Raw genomic sequence first — 25,336 nt, 5'->3', positions numbered from 1 at the left:
CGCCCGCCGCCTCCGCCTCCGCCACCGGCGGCGAGGCTGCGGGGCGGCGGGGCTTGCTCCCCCGCCCCGGCCGCCGGGGAGCCCGGCGTGCAGGGAGCGCTCCGCTTTGTGCCCGCTTTCTCCGCCGTGCGGGGCTTATTTGCAGCAGTTCTCAAACCCTACGTGATCCATCCTCGGAAGCTGGCAACCCTCATGTCCCTTTTTTATATATATACACACAGACACACACACACACACACACACACACACACATATTATTCCCCCCCCCTTTTCCCCGTACCGGAGGTTTCGAGAGGCACCCGGGTCCCGCAGATCTGAAATGGCAGGTACCTATGAAAGATAAATATCGTGCAGCGTTTTTCCAACTAGGGGGTCAAATTCCGGGCGGCTGTACGGCCGCCGTTATTTTTCCGCCTCTCGGAAAAAAAAAAAAAAACAACAGACACTAAATGCGGCGGTAGCCATTTTGCATTAGTATTTTCCAGATTTGGCTTTTAAAATATTTAGAGCGGTAGCCCAAATTGCGCTGCCTTCCAAACAAAAGAGCCTTGATGCGTACACAAGTGTATTTGTACACAGCTTCACACCCACACTCGCACAATATAATACAGAGAGGTACAACGTATATATTAATATTTTCGCTGCGCTTATTTCACTTACACAGAACTCAAAGTGGAAGCATTTTATGGCAGCTACTTTTCTTTAGAGTATCTATTTATTTTTTCCAGTGCTAAGAAATGCGAATGTGAATTAAGATACCACAAAAGCGGGGAGGAAGATCCCCGAGTTAATATGACAGACACTTTTCTTTCAATAAAACAAAAAAAATTAAAAAGAAAGAAAAGAAAGAAAGATCGACCCAAGCCCCCGAAGCCCCAAGAAATGTAGTCCATAATTCAAAGCCCCTTCAGTGTAGAGCTGAGCTCGCCGAAATCTCAGTGTAAGCTCAACGGGAACCACAGAAATTCGCCCGCTTCGAAACCTCTTCCCCCGCTTCCCCTGAAGTTTAACGCCGAGCTTTTATTTTAATACTAGTAGTGCAGATTAGGCAATTTAGCGGCATTTAAAAAAATCTCCCTGCAATTCACCTTCGCTTTAACTGCAAGTTTATACCCAAGGTTTTATACAACGATTTTTTTATAGGCTTTTTCTTCTTTTTGCTATTTAAATAGCTTATACATGCGTAAAACTTTTTTTTCTCCCCTGCAGACCATAAGCTCCCAACCACAGCATAACGAGACGGCCCGGCGTAGCAGGAGTTAGCAAAAACATAAACCCAAGATTTTCTAAAATCTCTCGTATTTCTACAGTATGAACATTTCTACTTAAAAAAAATAAAAAATAAAAAATCACTCGCTTATCTCTTCTCACACAGACATACCAGGGACATTCACCCACACACAGATGCTCACCTCAAATATTTTAAAATCTGGGCCATTTCTCTAATACTTTAAGCAACACCATCTACGCTTTGGAAAGGTGGTTATATACATACGTGCCTGTAGCTCGAAAGCTAGGACTTCCACATAGATTAAAGAAAGTCACAGATGATTGCAAATGTACATCTTTTAACCAAGCCTTTTGGGAATTAATAGAGTGTGACAAACCTATAGGATTTTAGTAGCAGAAGGAACACAAGGTAAATAATAATAGCAATTGTAAGTGCTAAGGAAAGGCCTGGTAGCGTTTATTAAACGTGGTTCTACTCCCCTGACTTTTCCTCTGTTTCTTCGCTGCTGGGCTGTGTGGAATTTATGAATTTGTTTTCCTTTTTCCATTTCATCCGCCTGTTTTGAAACCATATTTTAATCTGGCGTTCAGTAAGGCAGAGAGCGTTTGCAATCTCAATACGTCGTCTTCGGGTTAAGTATCTGTTAAAATGAAATTCCTTCTCTAACTCTAGCGTTTGGTATCTGGTGTAAGTTTGCCTCCCTCGTCTCCCATGAGTTCCATATACTGTACCTGTAGAAGTAAAGACAAAACGATCGCATTGGACAGGGCCCAGTGATTTCAGACCAGAAAGAGCGGTTAGTATATTCTGCCTCCTTTTGCAGGCACAATCACGGGGGGGGGGTGGGGGGGTGAGGGGGGTGCCTGCTCTGGTTTCCTGGAGGCTGCTTTTTTTGTCCCTCTTTTCCTTTTCTCCTGCCTGACCAGCTGTAAATGCGGATGTGCAGCGTGCTGACGGCAGTGGGGGAACTGGGATACAAAGAGGCTTTAAGGTGGACCCAGGGAAAGCGAAGTAGGTAGCACCCGTGTGAAGCGCTGAGCGGTGTCTACCCTCTGCGTGTGGACACACGCACACACACACGCACACACACACGTGTGCGATCCGAGGAGCTGCACGCACGCGTGTGTGCGTGTGTGTGTGCACGCATATGCGGGTGTGTTTACACAAACACGCTCTATTGCCATGGCTGTTACTACAGAGGGTCTGAATTTTAAGTATAATTATAGACATCAGCTAAGGATCATAAAAGAGCTTTTGCCATTTGCTCCGGAATTTATTGCCCTCGAAGGCAAAGCAGCATCAGAATGGTCTTGCTAAAAGTTTAACTTTCCAAAAAAGAAATGCTACCCACAGTCCAGCAAAACTCGGGAGGGGAGAGGAGGGGAGTCATCAGCAAACACTGGAAGTGAACGTCTTACTAGAGGTTTATTAAAAATAAGTGCCACCCCAACACAACCCTCCCCCCCCCAGCACGACTCCTGGACAGAATAGTTCAATTCTGTGAAGTTCACTTGTAAGTCAGAGAAAATCCGCGATGCCATGGAAGTGCGCCCACGGCCCCAGAAACGTGCTCTCAATATCCAATACTTACAGGCTAATGAGCTGGGGGAGGGGGGCGAGGAGGAATGTGCCACAAATGCATTGGATCCTCAGTGCAGAGGGCATATTCCCTGCATCGCTCTCTGACAATGAAGAAGCGGAGTAGAAGCTTTGGGGTGGCTTTAGGAGAGTGGTAAAACTGCCCTGCTCCTTTTTTGCTCTTTTTTTTTTTTCTTTTTTTTTTTGCCTGCTTCCTAAGGATTCCCCAGTAACTTTCACCAGTGAACGCACAAGCTGGGCTCTCGGACACCTTTCCCAGGGTGCCAACGTGCCAGGTCTAAAATAACCTGGGAAGGTTTCATGTTACACATTGCCCTGCAGGAACCGTGTCTCTCCAGCACTCTGGACTTTATCTAAGAACCAAAAAAAAAAAAACCAAAAAAAAAAACCTTGGGGAAAGAAACTTTTCCTCCCCCCCCCTCCGCCCTTGATTGCATCGAAATGCCTTACCAGCGCAGGAGTTCATCCGCTGCATCCAGGGGTAAACAGGGCTCGTGTACTTCCGGTCGGTGCCTTCGTCATTTACAATTTTGGCTTGGACGCCGCTGGATTTGTACTGTTGATCGGGAGAAAAGTGCAGGTAGTCCCCGGGCCCCCTCTGTTTGCCACTGCCGGAGGGAGAGGCGCTACTAATTTCCTTGTCCGAATAAAAACAAGAGGCTCCGTACTCATAGGAAGCCCGATTGCAAGCAATGACGGTGTTGGACTGTTGGTAGAAACAAGGTGAGGTGTAAGTCTTGTCCTGCAGGCTGCTTGCCCCGTACGAAGCCGGAAAATGCCTGAGAGCATCATAGCCCGCCGGGTAAAGGGGGATCTGCCCGAGGAAAGAGTCCTGGCCCCCGGGCAGGCTCCCCGGGAAAGTGGGATTCACGAAATAGGAACTCATTTGCTCTCCCCCTCTCCCGGACCGTGATTTGTTGTGTATTAGTACATCTGGCGATAACTATTAGGAGTCATCGAAGTGGTTTGTTTCTGGATGGCCGAGCGCCAAAAGCGACAGCAGAAAATAGGAGCAGCTGACGGCGGGGCGGCCAATGGGAGCGCGCGCGGCGCCCGCTCCCCCGGGGCCGCCGCCACCGCGCCGCCAACTTACCGGCAGCCCCGGCCCCGCCGCGCCGCCCCGCGCAGCGCCGCGCAGCGCCGCGGGCACCGGCCGCGCCCCCGGGGCGGCACCGCCCCTCCGGAGGAAAAAGATTCCAATAATAATAATAGCAGTAATAATCACAGCCGTGAGTCCCGGCGGGAGCAGGCGGCGCGGGCCGTGTGACAGCGGCGGACGGGGACCCCCCCCCTGCGGCTGGAGGTGTGTGGAGGGGGGCCCCCGCAAAAGTCGGCGGCCCCACGACAGGCGCGTCGCCCCCGTGGGAGCTGCGCAGCCCCGCGGGCAGGGTGGGCGAGCCGCCCCGGCTCTCCGGCGGAGGGAGGAGGCGGTGGGTGCCGCGGAGGGAAAGTTTGGAGCGGAGGGAGCACGTGAAGGGGGGAGCGGAGCGCCGCGCAGCGCGCGGGGGGCGGCCCGGCCTCTCTCCGCCTTCCCACCGCGTTGCCACAAGCGCATCCAGGAGTTTTCGGCCGGTTTTTTTTCGGAAATCGCCCCTCCGCCGGGGCTTCCCTTCGGAGCTCGGGGAGCCCGCCCCGGAGCTCAACCCAGCTTTTGTGAGAGAGGCTAACGCGTCCTGCGTGGAAGAGGTCTCGCATCTTAATGAACACCTCCGTAATTAAGGCGGAGGTCGTGGCCGGGGCAGGAAACGGTGGCCTTCTCGGGAGGGGGATTTTTCTTCTGCACCAAGGGCCCGAGAAGGCCCCGGGAAGGGCTGGGCGGGCTCCCGGCGCCCCCCGAGCAGCCCAGATAAAGTTCCACGTGTCTCTTCTCCCCGAGTCCCCCCCGCCGGAGTCGAGCCGAGGGAATCAAACATTCAAATTCAAACCCGAGCCAGTAGGACTATTCCTAATTAATACAGCCCGGCTAATGAGTCAGCAGAAGCCAATCGCTTTCGTTGTTGCTCCGAATAATTTGATTAAACGCGGATGTGTGTCTTTAAGAGGGGGGGAAAAAAAACCCCAAACCATGAAACAAACATTTCCACCTTCATTTTTCAACATGGCAGTTACCCCATAGCGGAAATATAATTCTTGGCCCAGGGCAGGGACAGTAACAGTAACATCAGTAACAGTTTCACCAGTAACAGTGCTGATGAAATTCGCTGAGAGACTTTTAATTCAGCCGTAACCCTGCAGTTCCTGGAGATAACAGGAGCTTGTTCATTCCAAGCTGAGTTTACTCATAATCCGTGCCCATTACAACAGACTGAGCAGCCTAATTTTAAAACGCGCTCTGACGGAAGGTGACATTCGTACGAGCCCCGTTTCCTAAAGTAGCTTTCAAAGGAGAGTTTTGTTGCTGTTGGGAGACTATTTGTCTCATTTCCGGGGGCAGATTACGATACCTATAAAACAGTAGTGAGTTAAAACATCTCTCCACAATAGTTTGTATTGTTCACAGTCTCAGCTGGACTTTCACATTCAGATGTTGATTGCCTCCAATTTTCCTCCCCCCCCCCCAACTTCCTTAACCTCTTCAGCCCAGCTAATCCATAAACACACCTGGTAGAATTGCAACTTACTAGCTGCATGCTTTGGGAGGTCATTTCAGAGACGTGTGTTTCCTGAAAGCCAGCCTTCTCCAGAAAAAGTTTTTTTTTTACTCGGTGCGAAGAGAGTTAAAAAAGGAGGGAACACCAGCAAACAAGCACACAGCACGCTAAATACGAAGAGGTTTTTAAAAGGGCAGATTTTCGCCAACATAGCTCAGAACGAAAACGCACCGTGAAAAAATGAATACTCGGGACAAGCGAAACCCACCGGCCCTACTTTAAAAAGTTGTGGCCAGACGGTCTTTTGTTTGAATCCATCACACAGGGACCAAAATAAAAAGATCGCTCCAAGCTTGGATATATTTACATTTTATAGCATCGGCTACAGACTGATTTTTTTCCCCCTCTCTTTTGGTTTTTGTTTCTTCGCTCTGTTTCAAGTTATTGTTTGCGTCCAATTCAAACCTTCGAAAGCCCGACCGCAGGCAGCGAAAACATTTCTTCGTTGATCCCGTAATATTAAAAGGAATTAAATGCGCACGTTTGCCTGGCTGGGTCGTGTTAGAGTAGTTACAGTGACAGCTATACAATCTGCACTGCAATCTCCGCTTCGGTCACATTCAGACGTCCTCTCCGCTCCTCCCCCTACCCCCAGAAAACCCCGAATTACAATAATCTGTGACCCCCCAGCTCTGCCGGGGAAATGCCCTGCTCGGACACGCTTCGCAGCAGTTTCCCCTCACCATTTCCCCCCCTGTAAAGCAGAAAGCCAGCCGCCTGCATTTTGCCACCGCAACAAAGTCACACTTGGCGATACCCACGTATTTCATCCGCCTTTTATTTGTTTTCGGAATTCCCCGCACCCCCAGCACCGCCTCCGCCAAGCACTTCGCCTTCCTCCTCCCGCCGAAAGCACGGCCGGCAGCCCCGGCCACCCTCGGATACAGGTGCGGGGGCTGTTGCCCTCTTAAGCTTTAAAAGCCTCCTTCTCCTCGTATGTAAAACCACTTACAAATCCTTCTCACGCTCGGCAGCGTCACCAAAACCAGGCTTTAACTAATAGCTCCTAATCCAAACAGTTTGGGCGAGGCGAACCGTTGTTTAGACTGGCGGGGTACCGGGATCCTGGCCGGGGGGACGCGGGCGGGTCCTCCCCAGCCAGCTCCCACTGTGATATTTTACAGTTGACACACACACCGAGGTACAAGCGAAGGGGAGGGGGCAGAGCCGACCCTGCCGGAATATCTTGCCGGAGGGGCGAGCTGCGATGCTCCCGTAGGAAAGGTAGGCCGGATTTCTTTTTCTTTTTCTTTTTTTTTTTTGGTCTCTTATTTGGGTTTCCCCCGAGCAGCGCAGGCTCCCAGCGCTGCCCTTCCCAGGGCTGCGGGGGCCGCTCCGCGCCCGCCTCCGCCGTTCCGCCACGCCGTGGCAGCACTGAGCACCCGCCGCCCCGCAATAAATAATCCGGCGCTCACTGCAGCTCCAGTCCGGCGGATACCGCAATGCAATGCAAATGCAATGCTTTATCAACCCGGCAGCACAAGCATAGCCGGGGCCAAGGCTTAAAGCGCTCCGAGCCGCTCGTTCGCCGTGAGGAGGCGGGAGCCGAGCCGGGCGGCGGCGGCGGCGGCGGGGAGTCTCGGGGACGCCGTCCCCGGGGCCCCGCCCCCCCCGCCGGCACACACCGCGGGGCACCGGCCCGCCGGCCGCCGCTCCCCCCGCCCCAGCGCCGCACCGTAACAGTCACAACAAGGAGAGAAAGGGCGAAAAAAGCTCCGTCTCCGGCGCCGAAATCGGTTTAGCCGCTGCAAAGCCCGCTCCGCGCAGCCGAGGCGCGCAAGCTACCCACGCCGGAAAGCGCCGGGAACGCTGTTCCGACGGACCCACGGCGGGGCACGGGGGTTTTGCAGGCAGCGCTTGGTCTGGTAAAGAAAATCAAAGACAGATTCGCGCTGCTTCCCCCGTCTAGAAATAACCTTTCCCCTGGACATGCCGGGAGAGGCAGGAGACATTGTGCTGACCGGTGTTTTTTTTCTGTAATAGTAAAAAATAAATTGCATCCAAATTGCAGCTGCCGCGAATGAACTTTAAGTTAATGCTGCGAAATAAAAAAAAGTAATAATATTTGGGGGGGGTTAATTTTTTTTTTCCCTCGTGCTGGAAAAAAAAAATCCCCCCGGATCGATGCTGCAAACCTGAATTCTTAGAAAATAACCTGAATGTCACAGCAACCCCTGGCAAATGCAAACAGAAATAAACTTCGTGAAAAAAAAATCCACGGCTTCCTTGCTAAATAATAGAAAGTAGACATTTTATTTAGGCATATTTTTGCATGCACTGGTTAAGTCGAAATCAACTGAGCTGCAGCCACCTCTATTTTTGGCCGGTAACATTTCCATTTGGTTTAATTGCACATGTCTAATATTTAAACGTATTAAACCATGTTTCCCTGCTTACAGTAGTGTCATATACATTTCTCACCTTTTAGGTTCTGGCTCACAGGAGCCCCTGCGACTTTGACAGCTGTCGCTTTGGCTGCACAGGAGACGAATCGCCCTCCTTTTGGTGCCAGAAGAAGCAGGAAATTAGCCAGGTTGCAAGTTGAAAATCTGCCACGCCAGTGCTTTGAATCCAATATGCCACACCTTCCAGCGGGGGAACTGGAAATTGCCATCCCGGATCTGTGTTCTAGGCGGCTGCTTATGCCGAACCTCCGCACACTTTGTTCACTATTGCCTTACAAAGAACAAATGAAATGGGGATTGAAAGCCAGAGAGATCCGAAGCAGGACAGAGCTCAGCAAAAGAATGCGGCTCTATTCTCGCAAGGGAAATTATAAAAAAGTTCATGTTCACGGTTACCATCCACATGACCGACAACGACCAATGGAAAAACCGAACAACTCATAAAGTTGTATTGCAAAGTTGTAAATTTTCATAAACAACAACGGATTTATGGCCTTTTCCTCATCACTAAGAAGAGGCAGGTCTTAGAGAGGCGCCATCTTACCACAGAGGCAGCCCTGGAGTTTTTTAAAAGACCTGGAGTTTGTACTAATTTTATTAAAATTACAATTAGTACGTTGACCAGGAACGGAGTGTGGCAGAAAAAGGGAACTTCTGCGCAAATGATGCTCTGCTTCTACCTATATTTACCCGGCCGAATAAAGGGACTTTGCGGGCGAGCTTTTTTTTTTTTAATTATTATTTAAAAAAAAATACTTAAAATATTAGAGCTCCTTGGCGCTACGTGGTACCTGGCAAAAACTGATACATTTCCTAAAGCGGGGCGATTTTTCCCCTTTTCGATGGCACCCTGATGCCCCCCGCCCCCCGAAAGCCGCACGCACAAGCCACAGACGTACCCGACCAGACCATTTACACTTGGAAGTTTCACACCGCACTTTCTGTTCATTACCAAATATTATGTCACCGCATGCGATTTCGGCTTGATCGCCGGCCGCCTGGACTGGGTTTATGATTGCAAGAGGACAGGGCACACGGTGGAAGGAAGCCCTCCCAGACAGAAAGCTTTCCGCTTTATTAATCAACTGCGCTAGGGGAAAAAAAAAAAAAAAATTTCACGAAGTAGAGATAGAGAAATTGACTGATTCCTATCAATTCATCACCTTGGAATTTTTTTTCTTGCTGATTACGGAAAAAAAAAGATTTATATGGTCTAATTTCTTTATTTGTCTGTGTAAATTATTTTTTGATGCTTCCTTCGAACTGTTCCCCTAATAAAGAAACACCATTCATTGTCAACAAGCATATTTATTTTCTGTGTAACATAAAACACATTTATCGTGGGAGATACTTGAACACGGTATCACTTCCAAAGAGAGTTCACAGACATTTTTTTTTTTTCCACTTCCAATACTTACACGGCATATCCAAATGTTCACAACGAACACATCGAAACACATTGTAACATACAATTCTTGAATAAACTTTAGCCAAACCTTCAAGACGGATTTATACAGAGTTCTTACAATACATCATGCTACAAAGTTTCCAAATTAATTACATACTTCCCAATTTATGACATGATCCTACAAATGAGCTCCAAGACGAATATAAATGACAAAAAAAAAAAAAAATCGTTCAAATATACAGTATCTGCTATTGTAGGAAAATTCACGGTATTACATATTAACACGTTCGGCTAATCAGGACAAACAGGTTTTTTTTAAAGGTGGTTACATGGTCATTTAAATTCACTTTTCAAAGAACACTTTCCGCTATATTAAGTAAGATCAACCTAGAAGAAGAAAACAGCCTTTATAGCAGAGGCAGCCGAAGGTAGAAGCCAACGGGAGATATTAAACCTCTTTGTACAATATTGGCGTGTGTTTGCTTCCTCACTCGGAATAGTACAGAATCGAGAACAAAGATATATTGCAGCATATGGTTTTCATTTATAATTGCTTTGGAATAAATATATTATTTTAAATTTAAATATATTCAGCCTTTTCGGTACCAAATTCTATACCAAAGCTATTGATGCGTGCTTTTCGAACAACTACACTTACATTTCTAAAAGCATTTTGCGATTCACATTACTAATGTTATCTTCTTTTGACTACTAAAATACAGTATACTTTCGAAGATAGGTAGGCGGAGCAAGATATATAGGTAGTCTGGAAAATAGGTAGTACAAATCATTGCTGTAGATTGTAGTGGTTTGTGGAACATCTTATTTTTTTCCCCTTACTTGCTGTTTAACCTTTTGTTAGTGTAGCTGTTAGTTATGATACTTTTCTAACAATAATTAAAAAAAAAAAAGAAAAAACAGAGAAGTGCAGAGCTACTTATTAAAAATTAGGTAGTTTTTCTTAATGTGAGCCTAATGCACTTTTCCCCTTACACGATTGGGACTATTGAGTCAGGTAGTTACTTCGGAAGGTCACGGTTTACTATCTGTGCAAGCAGCAGTTCTCCCACTGAAATGTCCCCTGGACAAACCCACCCAGGTTTGGGTGAAAGAAAAAAGAAATGATTGTAGGATGCTCTTAGGAGATATTACCGAAAGGTTCGGCACAGGGCAGGTTTGGGGAGTATGGGAGAGTGGAGAGAAGGCTGGAAAACCACCCCAAGAAACGTTTTCATGTTTGCAAACGCTCGCTTGCAAGACGATTATTAAAGGGAACCGATTTTTTCTTTTTAAATAAAAACAGTGAGTCTCTCTCTTTTTTTTTTTTGTTTTTTCCTTTAAAGGGAGCTGTTCCAACTGTCATGTGCATACGTTATACTAAGAGATCGCTTCCTCGAGTGGGACTCCTTAGTCCTCCTCCTCTTCGTCTTCTTCCACTTTCTCGACAGAGGCTGCTGCTGACGTGGGCTCGTTGGGAGCCGGGGTGCTGGAGCTCTCCTCCTTGTGCTCCTTCTTCCACTTCATCCTCCGGTTTTGGAACCAGATTTTGATCTGCCTCTCCGTCAGGCAGAGGGCATGGGCGATCTCTATCCTCCGCCGCCGAGTCAGATAACGATTGAAGTGGAATTCCTTCTCCAGCTCCAGGGTCTGGTAGCGGGTGTAGGTCTGGCGCCCTCGCTTCCTATCTGGACCTGAAAGCAGGCACACACGGCCAGGAGTTAGGCAAGAAGAGGAAAGTTTTCTCCTGTTAGGGTTTTTTCCTGATCATTGATATTATTTTTAAAATAAACAAACAAACAAACAAAAAGCGGCCGAGCGAGAGCGAATGATCCCCTTCTCTGACTTCCAGCCGCCCCCCCACTTTGCCCTAACAAAGACATTTCAGCCACACGACCTGCCCTGCTCAGGCAGGGCAAAAATTAAGTTGCTCGAGACCTAGAAGAAGTGGAGAGAAAGCATTCAGGAGAGGAGGTGGGGGAGGAAATTGCTTTTGGGAGGAGGAACTTTCCCCCCAGGCGATGTATTTCCCTAAAACCTTCCAGACTTTCGCGTTTCACAAGGGAAAATAAAAAGCTGGAAGGCTGGGCTGTATTTATTTTATTTTAATGTCGGGGGCTCCCTTCACCCCCCCCACCCACCCCACCCCGCCTGGACCGTAAACAATACATCGCATTTAGCTCCAGAAGAGAGCTCTCCTTTTTCACACACTCTCCCCCCCCGCCCCCCCCGCCCCGTTTTCCTGTTTAGTACATTTCTATAGATCCTTATCTCCGTGGAAAGGGCAGGGGGGGATGAGAGTGGCACGTCTCGGCAACGTGGGCTGGCAAAGTCCTCAGCAGCCCGTCCCCCGCTCCTGAACGCCCCTCTCCCCTCCGCCTTCCCCAGCGAGCGGGATTTTTTTGCCCAACTTCGGCAGAGGGCAGGGGAGACGCTTACCCGAGGGGGCTCTGGGAGCCCGCAGCCAACTCTCCACATTTCTATAGCAAACAGCGCAAATCAACTCAATGCTAAAATTCCATAGCAAATGGAGTTAAATAAATTTACGAGGCTAGAACCCATTAATTGGGCAATAAAAAGTTTTATGATACTCATTTACATACAATGCCACGGGCTTTCTACGCAATGGCGCCTCGGCTATAATTAAAACCATAAAGGCTGTGCTGACAGTAATTCTGGCGACACGCTTTGCCTGGCTGCCACAGCTCCGAGCCCTCTCCGCTTGCCCCTACCTGAAGACCTCATCCAGGGGTATATCCGGAAATTAGGCTCAGCCTGGTTGTGCAGGTTGCTTTCCTCCGCTTTCTCACAGCTGGGTTTGGTTAGCTCATTGCAGAGGACGGGAATGTTCTGATCAAAAGAGGAACAATGCAGGTTGTAGGCATCAGAGCCCAGGCTGTATCCGGAAGAGAACGGGCTTTGATATATGGTACTGTTCACATTGTACAAGCCGGGCATGGAGGAGGCGAAGGCACCCGCGCCCGGTCCATAGCCGCTTCTCTGGGAGTTGCTTGCAAAGGAGCAAGAAGTAGGCTCTGCATTTTGGAAAAGAGAAGCCCCCGCCGTATATTTGCTAAAAAGCGCATTCACATAATACGAAGAGCTCATAATTTTGACCTGTGATTTGTTGTCCGGCAGGCTTCAGTGTCGGTTTTACGAGGTAGCGTGATATATGATAACATTACACCCCCAGATTTACACCAAACCCCATTTTCTTTTGGACTGAGCTGCCTCGAGCACGTGACCGGTCATATGACGCCGCCCGCCAATCCCCGCCCGCCTCACAGGTGGTGCCGGCCGCGGCCCGCCGGTGCCCGGCCATGGACGGGCCGGGGACGCCGCCGCCGCCGCCGCCGCCGCCGCCACCGCGCCCGGCAGCGCCCTCCAGCCGCCGCCGCCCCTCGCCCCGGCGGCGCCGCTGCTGCTGCGCAGGGGGGCGGTGGGCCCCCGGGGACGCGCAGACACCATGTGGTCCTGCCGGCGGGCCGGGGGGTGCTGCGAAAATGAGATAAAATATAAACCGTAGGCAGGCTGCTGGTCGCCCGCCCATGGTTTCTCCGCAGGGAAAGGAAGCGGGGGGGAACTCCGCAGCAGGGTTTATGGGGGTACCCCCCCCGGCCGCCGGGCCCCGCCGCACCGCCCCCGGCCCCGAGGGGCTGCCCCCGGCCTTGAAAATCAAGGCGCTCCCCGGGAATGAGCCCCGCCGGCTTGCCCCCTGGGAAAAGAAGACGGTCGCCCTCCTGGGGGAAAAAAAAAACAAACGTAAACACAACCAAAAATGAGGGAAAAAACCATAAACGCAAGGACTCAACTTTCTGAACGCCGTAAAAATAAAAAATCCCCAACCCAGCCCCCAAAATAAAACAGACCCCCCCGGCGTCGAAGGAATCGCCTACAAGCGGCTTCAAATCTCAGCCGCCCGTTTAACGCCCCTTTTACCTTTCCGCCCTGCATACCTTACAGTCCCAAGCGTGTGGCGGCAGCGGTACGCTCAGATGACGGGGAGCGTTGCTGCTTTTCTAAACACCGGGCTCCCCAACAATGCGAATGGCTCTCCATTGAGGATGCTGCACCGTGCCCTTCCTTTAAACGGATCGTAAAATGAGTTTCCTTCCCTCAGACAGGGAGTCCTGGTAAAGACAGCTTTTACTGCCTGCCTGTATTGCACATCATAAACTGGAAGGAGCACAATGGAATTGCCCCGGAAATTCTCCTTTCAATTATAGTTTGGTGCCCTGTGTACAAAGACTTTCTCACCACTTAAAATTGTTCTTGGCGATATTTCGCACGGACCCTAAACTTTACGTTTTGTAAACGTGGGACACCCTCTCCCCCAAACACACCTCCAACACACACACACACACACGCACCCTTTGGGACTCTTTATGCGCGGTTATTGCAGCCCCATGAATATAGGTTACTGACAGAAGCAAGTAAATTCTCTAAAGCCAGATCCCTGAGATATTGGTGCTTCACAGCATGCAAATGTGGCGGCTGTATGTAGGGATTTGCCAAGTGTTAAGTACGTGAAAACGCAGTTATTATTCGCAGGCGTAAGGGAGAAGCTGGCGAAAGAGCCCCTTCGGTTATTTCTTCCGATTCGCCAATATTAGACAATATCCCTGCGGTCGCAGTCGCGATGTGGAAACACGCCGGCAGAAGAGGCTGCTGGAAAGGAATAAAGGCCCAAGAAGTTAAACGAATGCGAAGCAAACAAGACGACGACTAAGAAGATCAAAGAGGCTGAAGTGGATGACATTAGACCAATAAATTGCTCCTCTGGTGACAACATACCAAGATGCAAGAAGAAAGAAACAGCAAATATAACCAATGTCTAGACTTAAATATGGGTAGCATAGGACCAAATAGATTAGCTGGGCGTTGTATTTCGAGCGCTCTCATTCTGTACAATTTGCAGAAATACAGTTTATGTCTTTTTCTTTGCGTGTGCGTGTTTACTGCCGCCACCTTTTTTTATATTTTGCTTTCAGCTTTTTTTTTCCCTGCCAGCCCTTCAGATTTCTCAAAAAGTCTTTACCGAATAAATCTTAAAAGGACCTCCAGACATGGGTCCCCGCCACCTTATTTACTTCCCCCACCCTCTGCGTGTTAGGCATAACGCTGCCTCTGCCACAGCCTCTGAAATCTCTCGTTTTGTCGCACACAAAACCAGGCTGGATCCCCGCGCCTGAAAACGCGCTTTTCATTCGAATGTATTTTTTCCAGTCGAGGAAACGGCGAGCGAGCGCAGATTGCGAGGTTGCGGTCACCGCAATATTCTCATAGGCTTTGAAAATAATCCTCGAGGCGGGATTCATTGTATTTATTTTTTTTTATTATTGTGAGCTCTGGGCTAGCTCTCTTCGCCTTCTGAGCTTTTCCGGGAAGGAAAAGGTAGTGATAAAACGGTCCTCATAAGTTATAAGCGACCTGGGAGCACTACACGGTTATGGCTTGTGTATTAAGCAGTATCTTGATGTGGTTCATCCTAGGGAGGATTTTGTTGTTTTGGAATCTGTTCTTGCCGTAATTTACCCGCTATTATAATGGAGAGCACTGTGCCAAGTTATTACTTAGTATGACGACGCATAAACACTTTTTAATTTCAAGATAATTTCACTGCCCAAGGAAAAAAATAATTAATCATAATAAGTTTTAGCAATGCCAGTGTAGACAAACATTTGATAGGAAGGCTCTTGTTAGAAAGCAGGGAGTGGCTGTTACTCTTTATCCCTAGAAAGAATTAAATCTTTGAAACAGTGCGGGGTAAAAATATCTCAGTGCTCACATTCTTTCCCGATGCTGAATTTCGATATAAGGAGATTGGCTTTGATTTAAGGAAATGTAAATAAAATGCAGAGAAACTAGTTCTGTTACGGAGTACTCTGCAGCGATTTGTTTAGTTGTCTGGCTTAAACTTGAAAAATACAACGTTCATACTTCAGCCCACATTTTATGCTTCCTTTCCTCCTGCCTTTATTTTCCTTCCAATTACTTTTCTCCCCTCTCTTTTGGCAACTGCCATCTGAAAATACTCTACGGTTCCCCATTAAGCCTCATTCTCAAAACACGAAAGCCAACAAAAGCAAAAAGGAAAGAAATACGAAAACGACTGGAGGAAATCAAAACAGAAGGCGAGGAGAAGTTAGGAATGACTTTGAGAGACACGTCAAGTTTGCAGAGCATCAGCCTGCTCGCATCTGTATCTTATCATTACAACGGGTCCCACAGAGCTAAAATTGCTGGGGACACAAGCAGGGCTTTTTATTTCTATCAAAGGCAGCTGTTGAGGAATGGCACTCGCCGGTAAATAATTTTCAAACGAGAGGTTTGCGGCGCTGCCGTGTCCGCGCACGGCCGCGTCTCCAACCACGCGGGGAGGAGAGGGGCACTGCAAAGCCCGTCGCTTCGGCCCCCGCTCCGAGGGCGAAGCCCTTCGGGGTGTCTCCTCCCGGGCTGATCCGGGGAGAGCCTTTGCCATCCTGCCCCAACCCTTCGATTCCCCCTTCCTCCAAATATTTCATGTCTCACCAGCCCTTCGGGAGATCAGGACAGCCTGTTTGCAGGCTCAGAGCTTCGCCAGAGAAGGGCGAAGATTTGGGGCGAGGGAAAGAGGAGCTGGCAGGTCAGTGCCAGGGCTCCATACCTCTCTATTAGCTAGTAGAAAATGCCCCGGTGTTTTGAGAATAGTGAATGCAGCGTATGTCCTTGGTGCAGAGCAAGCTTTACTTTTGCCATGAGAGCACCGAACGCGGCCAGGCGGTAGCCGCCACCCTAACCGCGCCCGCTGGCAGCGGGGCGTCCCTCACCGTACTCCCGGGATAAGGCGGGGGAAAAAAACCCCAACCCCACCGGCCTTTGTTGCAACCAAACCAGCGGTTCCAGCCCCAGTTATGCTCCCACAAAGTCGACATTTTAGGAGCTTTCGGGGAGGCGGCCGAGCGCTTGATGGCGGGCGGGCGGGCGCGCGCTCTTTCGCGGGCTCACAGCGCCACCTGCCGGCGCCCGGCCGCCACCGCCGCCCCCGCCGCCGCCGCCGCCGCCCCGGACCCGCGGAGCCAAGCGCCTCTGCCCGCCAGCGCAGGGGAAGATAAATGTCCACCTCCCAGCCTGGATTTAAGCAGGGGAAGGCCAATAAAAGGTTGTTATTTCCGCTCGCCCGCTTTATCTAAAACAGCCAGACAAAACAAATGAAAAGGCTTTTGTAGAAAATCTTAATTGTGGCTGGACAGTTGTAAACTCATTAAGAGCCGAATTCCAGACAGTTTGCAGACCCGTCATTTATTACACACTCTTAATGCTGATTCTTTGAAGTTGCCTCTGTCTGCAACAACAGAGGGCGTCCCAGCATCCCCAAATACTGGCTCAGGGATCAATTAGGGGCTTTTTGTGTGCGTGCACGCCAGAACGAGCTCCCTTTTGCTAATTAGAACTCATCAAATTTTACCCCGGATTTCTTTCCTTTTTTTTCTTTTTTTTTTTTTTTAAGGTGAAGCCGAAAGCATTTTTTTTTCTTCCCGCAGTTCTGCACATCTGTAGACTTCTTGCCGGCTCCCTAAGTTTTGTCTTCAGCCCTGCAGCGTTTTACACCCCATAAACGGTTACAGCAGTCATTTTCTTTTATTGCACTGTATGGCTCTGAATTTTCCTAACAACAACTTCTGCCAAGACCATAACTGTGTTCCGTCTTATTTTGCTTTAAATACATATATATATATGTAAGTGTACCTCCGTAAAACAAGAAGGCTTTTATTGTTACTCGACGTATTTGCAAACAAGGGTCGGTGCGGCGCAGGAGTGTGCTGCGGCTCATATTATGGAGGATATCTACTCTGAGCAGTAAGATGTCCGCCCAAAACAAGGGTAAATTTCAACAAGCTCACAGACTTCGCTATTTTCTTTTGTTGCTGAGCTTGGTTTGGCTTGGGGCGGCGGGGGAGGGGTGGGTGCAATGGGGGTGTGTGTGGAAATCTTCCACTCCAAAGAAACCTTCTTTCTGTTTTTAAAAACAAATCCTATTTTGTCTTCTCTGCTCTAGCCTGCTGCCAGCCCAGCTCTTTCCTTCGGCTAAATCAGCGAGTAAAATTGACACCATAAATTCTACCATAATTGTCAGTAAAATTTTATCTGTATCTATATCTATCCGTACATACATATATAATCTGGGGCACTAGTAAAATGCAAGGGGTTGTTTTTATTTGCCACGGGACATTTAAAAGGAAGGAAAAAAATCCCAAACGTGAAGGCAGGGGAAGGAAAAAATTGGTGACGTTTGAAATAACGTATTTTGCATGGGCAATTATCTCTAGAAGGGAATTTAAAATGAATGCGCTAGAAAGGCGAGCCTTCTCACAAAGCTTGTTGCAGCACACTTAGTGCTGGACATTTTCTGGTACAGGCTAATTAACCATCTCAGCTTAAATGTCGCTGTCTGAGCTGATTTACATTATTCCCCGCACCGAAGAACGTCGGACATTTTGGTTTGGTCCTCAATCCCCCCGCCCCGCCAGGAGAATGTATGAAAACCGCCTGAACTCGGGGCTGTGCCCCGCTGCCATGCCAAGGGGCTCCCTCCTCGCCCCGCCAAGCGCCAGCTTACCAAATTCTATCCGGGAAGGGGGAGCCGCGCCTCTTCTCAGCGAAGCAACGGCATTGAGGACCCGAATCTGCCCATTTAGGACGAAAATAAGCCCACATTTTCATCACCTGGCGTCTGCGTTTATAGAACCCAGGCTTTGCCTTGGCTCAGAAATAAAACCGCCACTCGCCTCGCCTCCGTGGCTGCCCTAGCCCTGCCGCTCCTGCTGGTGAGATTCCGTGTGCTGTGGAAGAACCCCTCCTTAATAATGTTAAAACATCACAAAATATAAAAGAATCAATATATTTTATTTGGCAAAAAGTTAAATATCATTTCAACACAACGATTTGGTCAGTAGGCCATGAGGTAACTATTTCAAAATAGACAGTGTACGTTCTGCATCAACATAACTTCCCAGATTTATTTTTTTTAATCGATACAAATTTACAATAACCAAATGTAGGTTTTTATAGTGTATAATTTATTATCAATAAAATTAACCTTCATTACAATAATCATCAAATCATTCGATTAAAATTAAAACGTAAACCATAGGTAGTTACCCTTTTCACATATACGTATAGCTCCGAAATCTGATAACTGCTCACTGGTGCAAAAACAATATTTAAGCTAGTCTGTTTATTTACTTTTTTTAATATATAGATTATATATACAACCGACAAAGACAGTACTATATATTTATCGACTGTGCATACTAAAATGACTTGCTTCAATATTTTGAGAACCGTAATTCCCAGACATCCCGGACGAACTTTTTTTCTACTTTTTTTTTTTTTGTTTTGCATTGGGATATATATAATATATATTTTACAATCAAAGGTTAACTGTCTAATTATACAGAAAAGACTTAATACACTACAGAGCTATACTCTATGCAATTTTTATAATAAACAACCTGAGTTCAAATTGAATTCTAGCTTACACCATTACATCCGGTACAGCACCCAAGCACATAAATTGAGTCACAAACATAATTACCACAATAAAACACAGTGTTCAAGTATTAGAGCAGAGATCTCTCTGCCGCGCAAAGAGCGAATAAAATTAACTACGTAGACTAAACTATACAGTCCGTAAATAGTTGTGCATTATGAAAAGGTAGTTTTTTTCTTTATTCTTTTTTTTTCTTTATTCTTTCCATAAGTGAAGAAACAGGTAGATTTATACAAGCCAGCTAAATAGCCTTTTCGTGCTAATGCCCCCTTTTTCTTTCCTATTAGAAAATTAAAAGTCTTACTGTACCTCTCCTGGCAAACTGGCCTCTGTGACAATCAAGGTACAATCATAATCAGAACTTGCCATGAGAAAAAAATGAGGCCTGGACCCAGACGCATTGCATGGCAGGGCTCGAGGGGAGGATTTTTTTGGGTTTTTTAAACTTTTTTCTTTTTTTTTTTTTTTTTTTACTTTATGCATTTTCAATTTAACCCGCCTGTCACCATCATTCGTCCTTCGCTCGGTCTTTGTTGATTTTCTTCATTTTCATCCTCCTGTTCTGAAACCAGATTTTCACTTGTCTCTCAGTTAAATTGAGGAGTCTGGCCACCTCGTATCTACGGTCCCTAGTGAGATACATGTTGAAAAGAAACTCCTTCTCCAGTTCCAGTGTCTGATGCTTGGTGTAAGGGCATCGCTTTTTCCTGGTGGACCTTGCGTGGAGCCAGTTTGCAGCTGGATTATCTATAACGGAAACAACGGGAGAAGTTCAGGCTCGGGGGGGCGGGGAGAGAGGGGGCTGGGGAGGGAGACCCACGCGGGACCAGCCGCGTAGGTGTCCCGATATTGGGGTTTAGGACGTGGCTCTCATTTCCCCAGGCACAGAGTATGGTGAGGCACAATGGACTCCAAAATACAGACGCATGGAGAGGTCACACGCAACCACAGGAGGCAAAGCCCCGCCGCCCCCGCCTCCCCTCGCCTTTTTTATTGTTTGTAGGATGCGATTTTAAAATATTCTTTCTCCTCCACACTCTCTCTCCCTCTCTGCTAGCTCCCTCTCTCCTTCCTGGCCTCCCCACGCACACACCCCCTCAAACTGCCAGCCCGGGGATGACCAGCCAGACCAACATGTCATCGAAATTGTTTCACTTTTTAATTTCGACCTTCTCCCGTGTCATCACTGGCAAGACCCAGGGAGCTGGCGAGTCAGTCTGCAGCTGGCATGATTAAAACCTCGCCCGCTTAGGACGCTTATTCGCACAGCGTTAATCGCGACAGCAATCCCGAGGCGCTCTGCCACCAGTCCCGCAGCCCTGGGAGCATCTAGCCCGGGGTTTTCCACCGAGGAGACGGGAGGGGGGGGAGGCCAAGTCAACGGCGAGGTTTCTGCTCTCAGCACCGCAAAAGCCGCCCAGGCCTGCCAGCCGCCTCAAAAATATTAGATTCGCATCCAGTGCTTCCTAGGCACCCTCTCCCCGGCGCTTGCCCACGGCTGGGAGCGCGGCGGGGCAGGGGGATGCGAGCACGTCCTGCTGAGCTGGCGGGGGCGGCTGGGGCGGGGGCGGGCGGGTTTTGCCTTTCTCTTATTTTTTTCTTTACGTTGCAGTTGTAGGGTGGGTTTTTGTTTTCCCTTCAGCCTGGAAAGCCCGAGCCATCCTAGGTGCCGTTCGAGCCTGCGAAAGGCAGCGCTGGCTTTTGCCGATGGCAGAGCCCGGCCAGCGGAGCGGCGGCGGCGGCGGCGGCAGCAGCCGGTGCTCGGCCGCGTAATTAGCCCCAGCGCCTCGACACCTCCCCGCCGGCGGCGCAGCGCCCTGAAGTCCATTACCCTCGCAGTCCCACTTACTTGGATCGATCTGCGGTTTCTCTCCGTTTGCCTCACTTTCTCCATTGCTTTCAGAGAATGCGCCTTCGTGGCTTTGCTTATCCCTATCAACTGGAGGAGAACCACAAGCATAATCAGAGAGAGACAAAGTGTGAGTGTCAAACGTGGTACAGTCAGCCCTCCTGGCCGCCAGCGGTTCAGGTTTAATGCCGTAATGCCTGCCGGTAGGTAACCCGGGGAAAGACAAGGAGCCCGGCACAGGCTCAAGCCACGAACGCATGTACCTGCCGTCGGGCGGTGCCACGGGCGCCTGGTGGTGCGCGTAGGGGTGGTAGACGGCGGGGACGCCGCTGGCGCCGGCGGGGTGCGCGGGGCTCCAGGGGGGGCCGAAGACGGGCGCCTTGGGCTGGAAGCTGCAGGGGGCCAGCTCGGGGTGCTCGGCCAGCGCCGCCGGCCGCGGCGGCGGCGGCCCCAGCGGGGCGGGGGCGTAGCGGGGCGCCGGCAGCTCGTCCCCCTCCGGCACCAGGAAGGAGTCCACGTAGTAGTTGCTGAGGGTCCCGGGAGCCGACATGGCGGGCGCGGGCGGCGGACCCGCCGCGGTTCGGGGCTGCGGGTTTCACGTAACAACTTGGTGCTGGCGGAGAAGTAGAGTCAGTAATAAGTTGAGGGCAGCCCGGGCGCCCATTGGCTGCCCCGGTCACGTGGCGGGGGAGCAGAACAATAAAGTATAAATCAGTCCGCGGGCTATTAATGGGTCAGTGTTTTCCAGCCATAATTTTTATAGCGAGGCCATATGTTTTTATGCAAAGGGATATTGGAGTTATACGGCGGGGTTTGTTTTAATTGCGGCCAACTGAGATTAAAAGATCGGGTTCCGTATTACGGCCCCCCCCTTCCCTCTTTCTCTCCCTCTCTCTCCTCTCTTCCCCCCCCCCCCGTTTAAGCGGACTATTTTATATCATAATTAATCATCCCATCAGTGGGTCGTGTTCCCCGCGAAAAAAGAAAACACACCCTTGTGATCGGAGCCCTTCACATAAAATTATACAATAATTGAAGCAATAAAAAAAGCAAAATAGCAGTTGCGGTATACTGTATTTAAATATATATTTATTATATTTCATAAGGAGTTATTGTTTCGGGAGCCACGGGGTTGTTATTAAGTCTGTAACGACGAGCGCGCTCATTTGCATCGCTGTGTTTCACAGCAGTAAAAATTTACGAGTGCTTGGAAAGGTTAAATTATACTATTGTGTTTAGTTTGGGAACTCACTGTAAATAATACCGCTCCGTTCGGCTCAGAGCTGGCCGCGGAAAGTCAAATTCAACGTATCCCCTTCCCGAAACTCCGCCGCCGGGCCGGCCCTCCCCGCCCGGCCGGAGGAGGACCGGGGCAGGCGCTGGCTCGCTCTTCAGGCTGGCCCGCACCGCGCTGCACTTCACCACCCGCCCCGCCGGGCTGAGCGCGGCAGTGACCGAAACACCCTCCTCATCGTGACCGAAACACCCTCCTCGTCCTCCCCGCCGCACCGCCGCGCCCGCCCGCCCCTGCCCTTGGACAGGCCCGCGGCGGCCGAGGACCCCCTCGCCAGGCCGGGCAGAAGAGCCGGGGCTGGGCGGCGCGGCGGCGGCCGGACCGGAGCGGAGCGGCGCGGCGCGGAGCGGAGCCGCCGTCCTGGCCGGGAGGGAAGGAGCGCGGGCAGAGCCGGGCGGCGGTATTTATCACGACGATTAATTCTTAACGATGGAGGGAAGCAGCGGGGGGAAAGGGGAAGAAAAAGCCCCGTCTCCCCGCTGCCGAGAGGCACCCTGCTTCTCAGGGCGGCTACCAAAGGGGCGCTCGCAGTCGGCCGTCCCGCACTCTGGTGAATCAAATTTATGTGCAGATGCAGTTATTTCTTTGCTGGCACCTCCTTGGGCTGCAGGACACACGCTAGCGGCATCGCAAACCGAGCGGAGGGTTACGGTCCTCCGCAAAGGAGGGGAGGGTGCGCGGGGGGAGAGTGAGAGGCGGCCAGATCCAAGTCCAGTGTTAGGAATTAAAGTCGCGGCTGAGCGCTGTGCAAACGTGCCTGGGACCCCCCGATTTCTCTCCGGCCGACACTCACGCTGTTTATCCCCGTGGCTGGCGAAGGAGCGCGGTCCGTGGGATGCAGGGGGCACGAAAAATCTCCGCGAGGGGCCCAATTTACTCGAAATATCTTTTATTGAAAATAGAGCCCAGCAAATGGTAGGGACGGCTGAGTAATAATTAAAATCACGTGTAAATATTGTGCATGCGAAAGTGTGGTTCTAATTAGTTTTACATCGCTATGTGGGCCGTCTCTCTCCCTCTCCCTCTCTCTCTCCCCATCTCTCCTTCTCTCTTTCTTTTTCTTTTCATGTCTTCCCAACAGTTTAATCCGAAAATTTACAGAGATCCTGTTTTAACAACGCTCTCTCCCCCAGTCGGGATTACAAAGGCCCATAATGAAACTATTATCCCCCATTACAGTTCGAAAATTACGGAACAGTTGCAAGATCTCCGCAGACAAGGAGCCCATTATTTTCTAACAATTTAAAAAATGCAAATAAAGCTCTCCTCCGCTATTTTTTGTGGCCATTGTATAGACACGCCGTAATAGAAAAAAATAATTGTATTTCTTTCCTGGAAAGACGGAACTCGACGTCATTTGTATTTATTATTAAGAGTCAGCTGTGGTGAAATGTGATTGTAGAACTTCCTTTTTCCATTCAGAAAAAATAATCTTAGCTGCAGGAGTCCTGAATGTTTATATTCGAATTTGGGTTCTCAACTTGCAGCGGGTTTCATTTTTTTGGTTCCTCACCAAAAATAATAGCAAATGAATAACAATAACAATAACGTTTAAAAGAACGTGCCTGCATTTTTATTTCCCTGTAAAATTCTGCATTTGTTCACTGCCGGCATCCCAGCGGCAGGAGAGGGTGTACAGAAAGCAAGAGATAAAATACAGCGAATAATTACAGACATTTTTCACGCGGTCACGTTGCTGATAAGAACGCTGGAGCATTCGCCTCTCTTTTTGTCCTTTTAGACCCATTTTTCCCCGAAGTACATTTTGCGTACAAGCCACGAGGGCTAGCTGGGGCAGCGTGGGCTTGGTACAATTTGCCTTGCAAATTACATAAGGTTTTGGTGGCTTACACCCTCGGAGGCAAAAGACCCCAGACAGGGCAGAAATAGGCGTTCACATCAAATGGCGATATTAAATCGGAATTTACAGGAATGAAGCACCGCCGGAGCGATCGTGCCAGAATAAAAATACTCCTTGACCTCCATCCCGGCACCATCAAATTAGCAGAGCTCCCATTCCGCTGGCTTTTACCCCCAGCTGCAACAGGAAGGACCCCGTCAGTTTTTAAGCCAGGGGCATATGCCAGCGCTGCTTCATTAGCCACGCACCGCGGAGGCGCTGAGCGTACGCGGGCGCGGAGCAGGAATCCGCGGGCGTTGGCGATATCTCCTGAACGGGAAGTTCAGGATCGCCTTTTCCCAGGGTTTCCTGCCACTGCAACTCACGGAATCGCCGGTGCTACGAATGCACAGAGGTGTTTTGGCACAGCAGAGAGAAAAAATGGTTCAGAATCTGGGGGAAGCAGTCCAAAATCAGGATGATGCGATTCAAACGGGAAATAGGGGGCAGAGGCAAACCTATGTGCAAACGCCATACAGGCACGCACAGACATATACACTGTAAATACACTCCTCGCATGTACACAGACGCAGCAGATAGCCCGTCAGATGCACGGTGTGTGTAGAGGCAGCCACAAGCACTTAAATTTGACTGCGACGTGGAGCTCTGCTCCTGCCCCAGCCGAGGACGTCTCCTTCTGTAAGGAACCGGCTCGGGTGGGTCTAGCCGAACCCGCTATCCGAACTCCTCTGAGCTCCTGCAGCCCGGCCTGGAGTTTCGACAAAGTTTGTAAGGGGGGGGGGGGGTGTTAATGGTTCTTTTAGGCACAAACAATCACCGTCACTAAAAAAATAAATAGCAATCACCCCCCAGCCAGCGAGTTTTCTGCCCTTGTCCCCGCCTGCCGTTCCGCTGCTTGAGGGTGCCCCGCTCCGCTGCCGTGCCGGAGCTGGCTGCCGGGCGGAGGGCCCGGCGGGAGGCCGCCCCTGCCCGCGGTCGCGCTGCGGACACAAAAGGCGGCGGCGGCGGCGGCGGGCCCGGAGAGGTCGCTGTTGCCCGTTCCGCCGCCGCGGAGAGCACCCGCGCCCGCGCCGCAATCGTGATCGTAACCGAGGCCTTGCGGTGCAGCCGGCGCCCCCGGGCAGCCCCGGCGGAGCGGGCCCGACGGGCGGCGGCGCGGGGCTGGCGGAGCCCGGCGAGGGGCCCCGGCGGGCGCCAGCCACGCCCCACGGGGGGCGAGAGCCGCCGGTGGGGCCGGGCACCCCCGCCGCGGGTGGGGTCCGCCCGGCCGCGGGCCCCGCGCTCCGGGGCCTTGTTCGCGATGGTGCGCAGAGCGGGGCCGGCAGACTTGATCTCTCCCCACCCCCTCCCCCAGGCAGCCTTCTGCCTCCCTGGTTTTTAATAAATCCAGGCAGAAAAATAAAAACACACACCCCCCCCCGCCCCCCGAGCTCGACCCAGGCCGAGCAGAATGCAGAAACGCACCTGACCTTGAATGCAGCCTACGAGATATATTAAAATCCCGCAAGC

The 25,336-nt window shown here is 50.3% G+C and overlaps 3 protein-coding genes and 1 long non-coding RNA gene across 4 annotated transcripts; 1 reads left to right on the top strand and 3 right to left on the bottom strand.

Annotated features, from left to right (window-relative positions):
* Nucleotides 1–121: 121 nt before the first annotated feature.
* HOXA6 (homeobox A6) lies at nucleotides 122–4,655 on the bottom strand. The gene is made up of 2 exons (XM_072854091.1): nucleotides 3,281–4,655; nucleotides 122–1,962 (listed from the first exon to the last, which is right to left on the bottom strand). The coding sequence occupies exons 1-2, from the start codon at nucleotides 3,714–3,716 to the stop codon at nucleotides 1,703–1,705; spliced, it is 696 nt and encodes a 231-aa protein (XP_072710192.1). The 5' UTR covers nucleotides 3,717–4,655; the 3' UTR covers nucleotides 122–1,702.
* LOC140648301 (uncharacterized) lies at nucleotides 3,905–9,163 on the top strand. The gene is made up of 3 exons (XR_012041166.1): nucleotides 3,905–4,133; nucleotides 6,606–6,705; nucleotides 7,910–9,163. It is a non-coding gene; the product is annotated as an uncharacterized lncRNA (long non-coding RNA).
* Nucleotides 9,164–9,194: 31 nt separating this feature from the next.
* Nucleotides 9,195–12,525, bottom strand: HOXA7 (homeobox A7). Its single transcript, XM_072854079.1, has 2 exons — nucleotides 12,024–12,525; nucleotides 9,195–10,985 (listed from the first exon to the last, which is right to left on the bottom strand). The coding sequence occupies exons 1-2, from the start codon at nucleotides 12,397–12,399 to the stop codon at nucleotides 10,702–10,704; spliced, it is 660 nt and encodes a 219-aa protein (XP_072710180.1). The 5' UTR covers nucleotides 12,400–12,525; the 3' UTR covers nucleotides 9,195–10,701.
* Nucleotides 12,526–19,331: 6,806 nt separating this feature from the next.
* HOXA9 (homeobox A9) lies at nucleotides 19,332–21,222 on the bottom strand. The gene is made up of 2 exons (XM_072851456.1): nucleotides 20,673–21,222; nucleotides 19,332–19,570 (listed from the first exon to the last, which is right to left on the bottom strand). The coding sequence occupies exons 1-2, from the start codon at nucleotides 21,220–21,222 to the stop codon at nucleotides 19,332–19,334; spliced, it is 789 nt and encodes a 262-aa protein (XP_072707557.1).
* Nucleotides 21,223–25,336: the final 4,114 nt, after the last annotated feature.

The sequence above is a fragment of the Ciconia boyciana genome, chromosome 2 (genome assembly GCF_034638445.1).
Source record: "Ciconia boyciana chromosome 2, ASM3463844v1, whole genome shotgun sequence".
Classification (NCBI taxonomy): Eukaryota; Metazoa; Chordata; class Aves; order Ciconiiformes; family Ciconiidae; genus Ciconia; species Ciconia boyciana.
Note: the sequence above shows the minus strand (reverse complement) of the source record. Positions and strands in the feature narration are given on the sequence as shown.

Coding starts and splice junctions, on each gene's coding strand:
- HOXA6 (XM_072854091.1), bottom strand. CDS start 3,716: ATGAGTTCCTATTTCGTGAATCCCACTTTCCCGGGGAGCCTGCCCGGG. Junction 1,963..3,280: donor GCGGATGAACTCCTGCGCTG/GTAAGGCATTTC, acceptor TTACTTCTACAG/GTACAGTATATGGAACTCAT.
- HOXA7 (XM_072854079.1), bottom strand. CDS start 12,399: ATGAGCTCTTCGTATTATGTGAATGCGCTTTTTAGCAAATATACGGCG. Junction 10,986..12,023: donor CCCCTGGATGAGGTCTTCAG/GTAGGGGCAAGC, acceptor GCCTGCTTTCAG/GTCCAGATAGGAAGCGAGGG.
- HOXA9 (XM_072851456.1), bottom strand. CDS start 21,222: ATGTCGGCTCCCGGGACCCTCAGCAACTACTACGTGGACTCCTTCCTG. Junction 19,571..20,672: donor GAAACCGCAGATCGATCCAA/GTAAGTGGGACT, acceptor TTTCCGTTATAG/ATAATCCAGCTGCAAACTGG.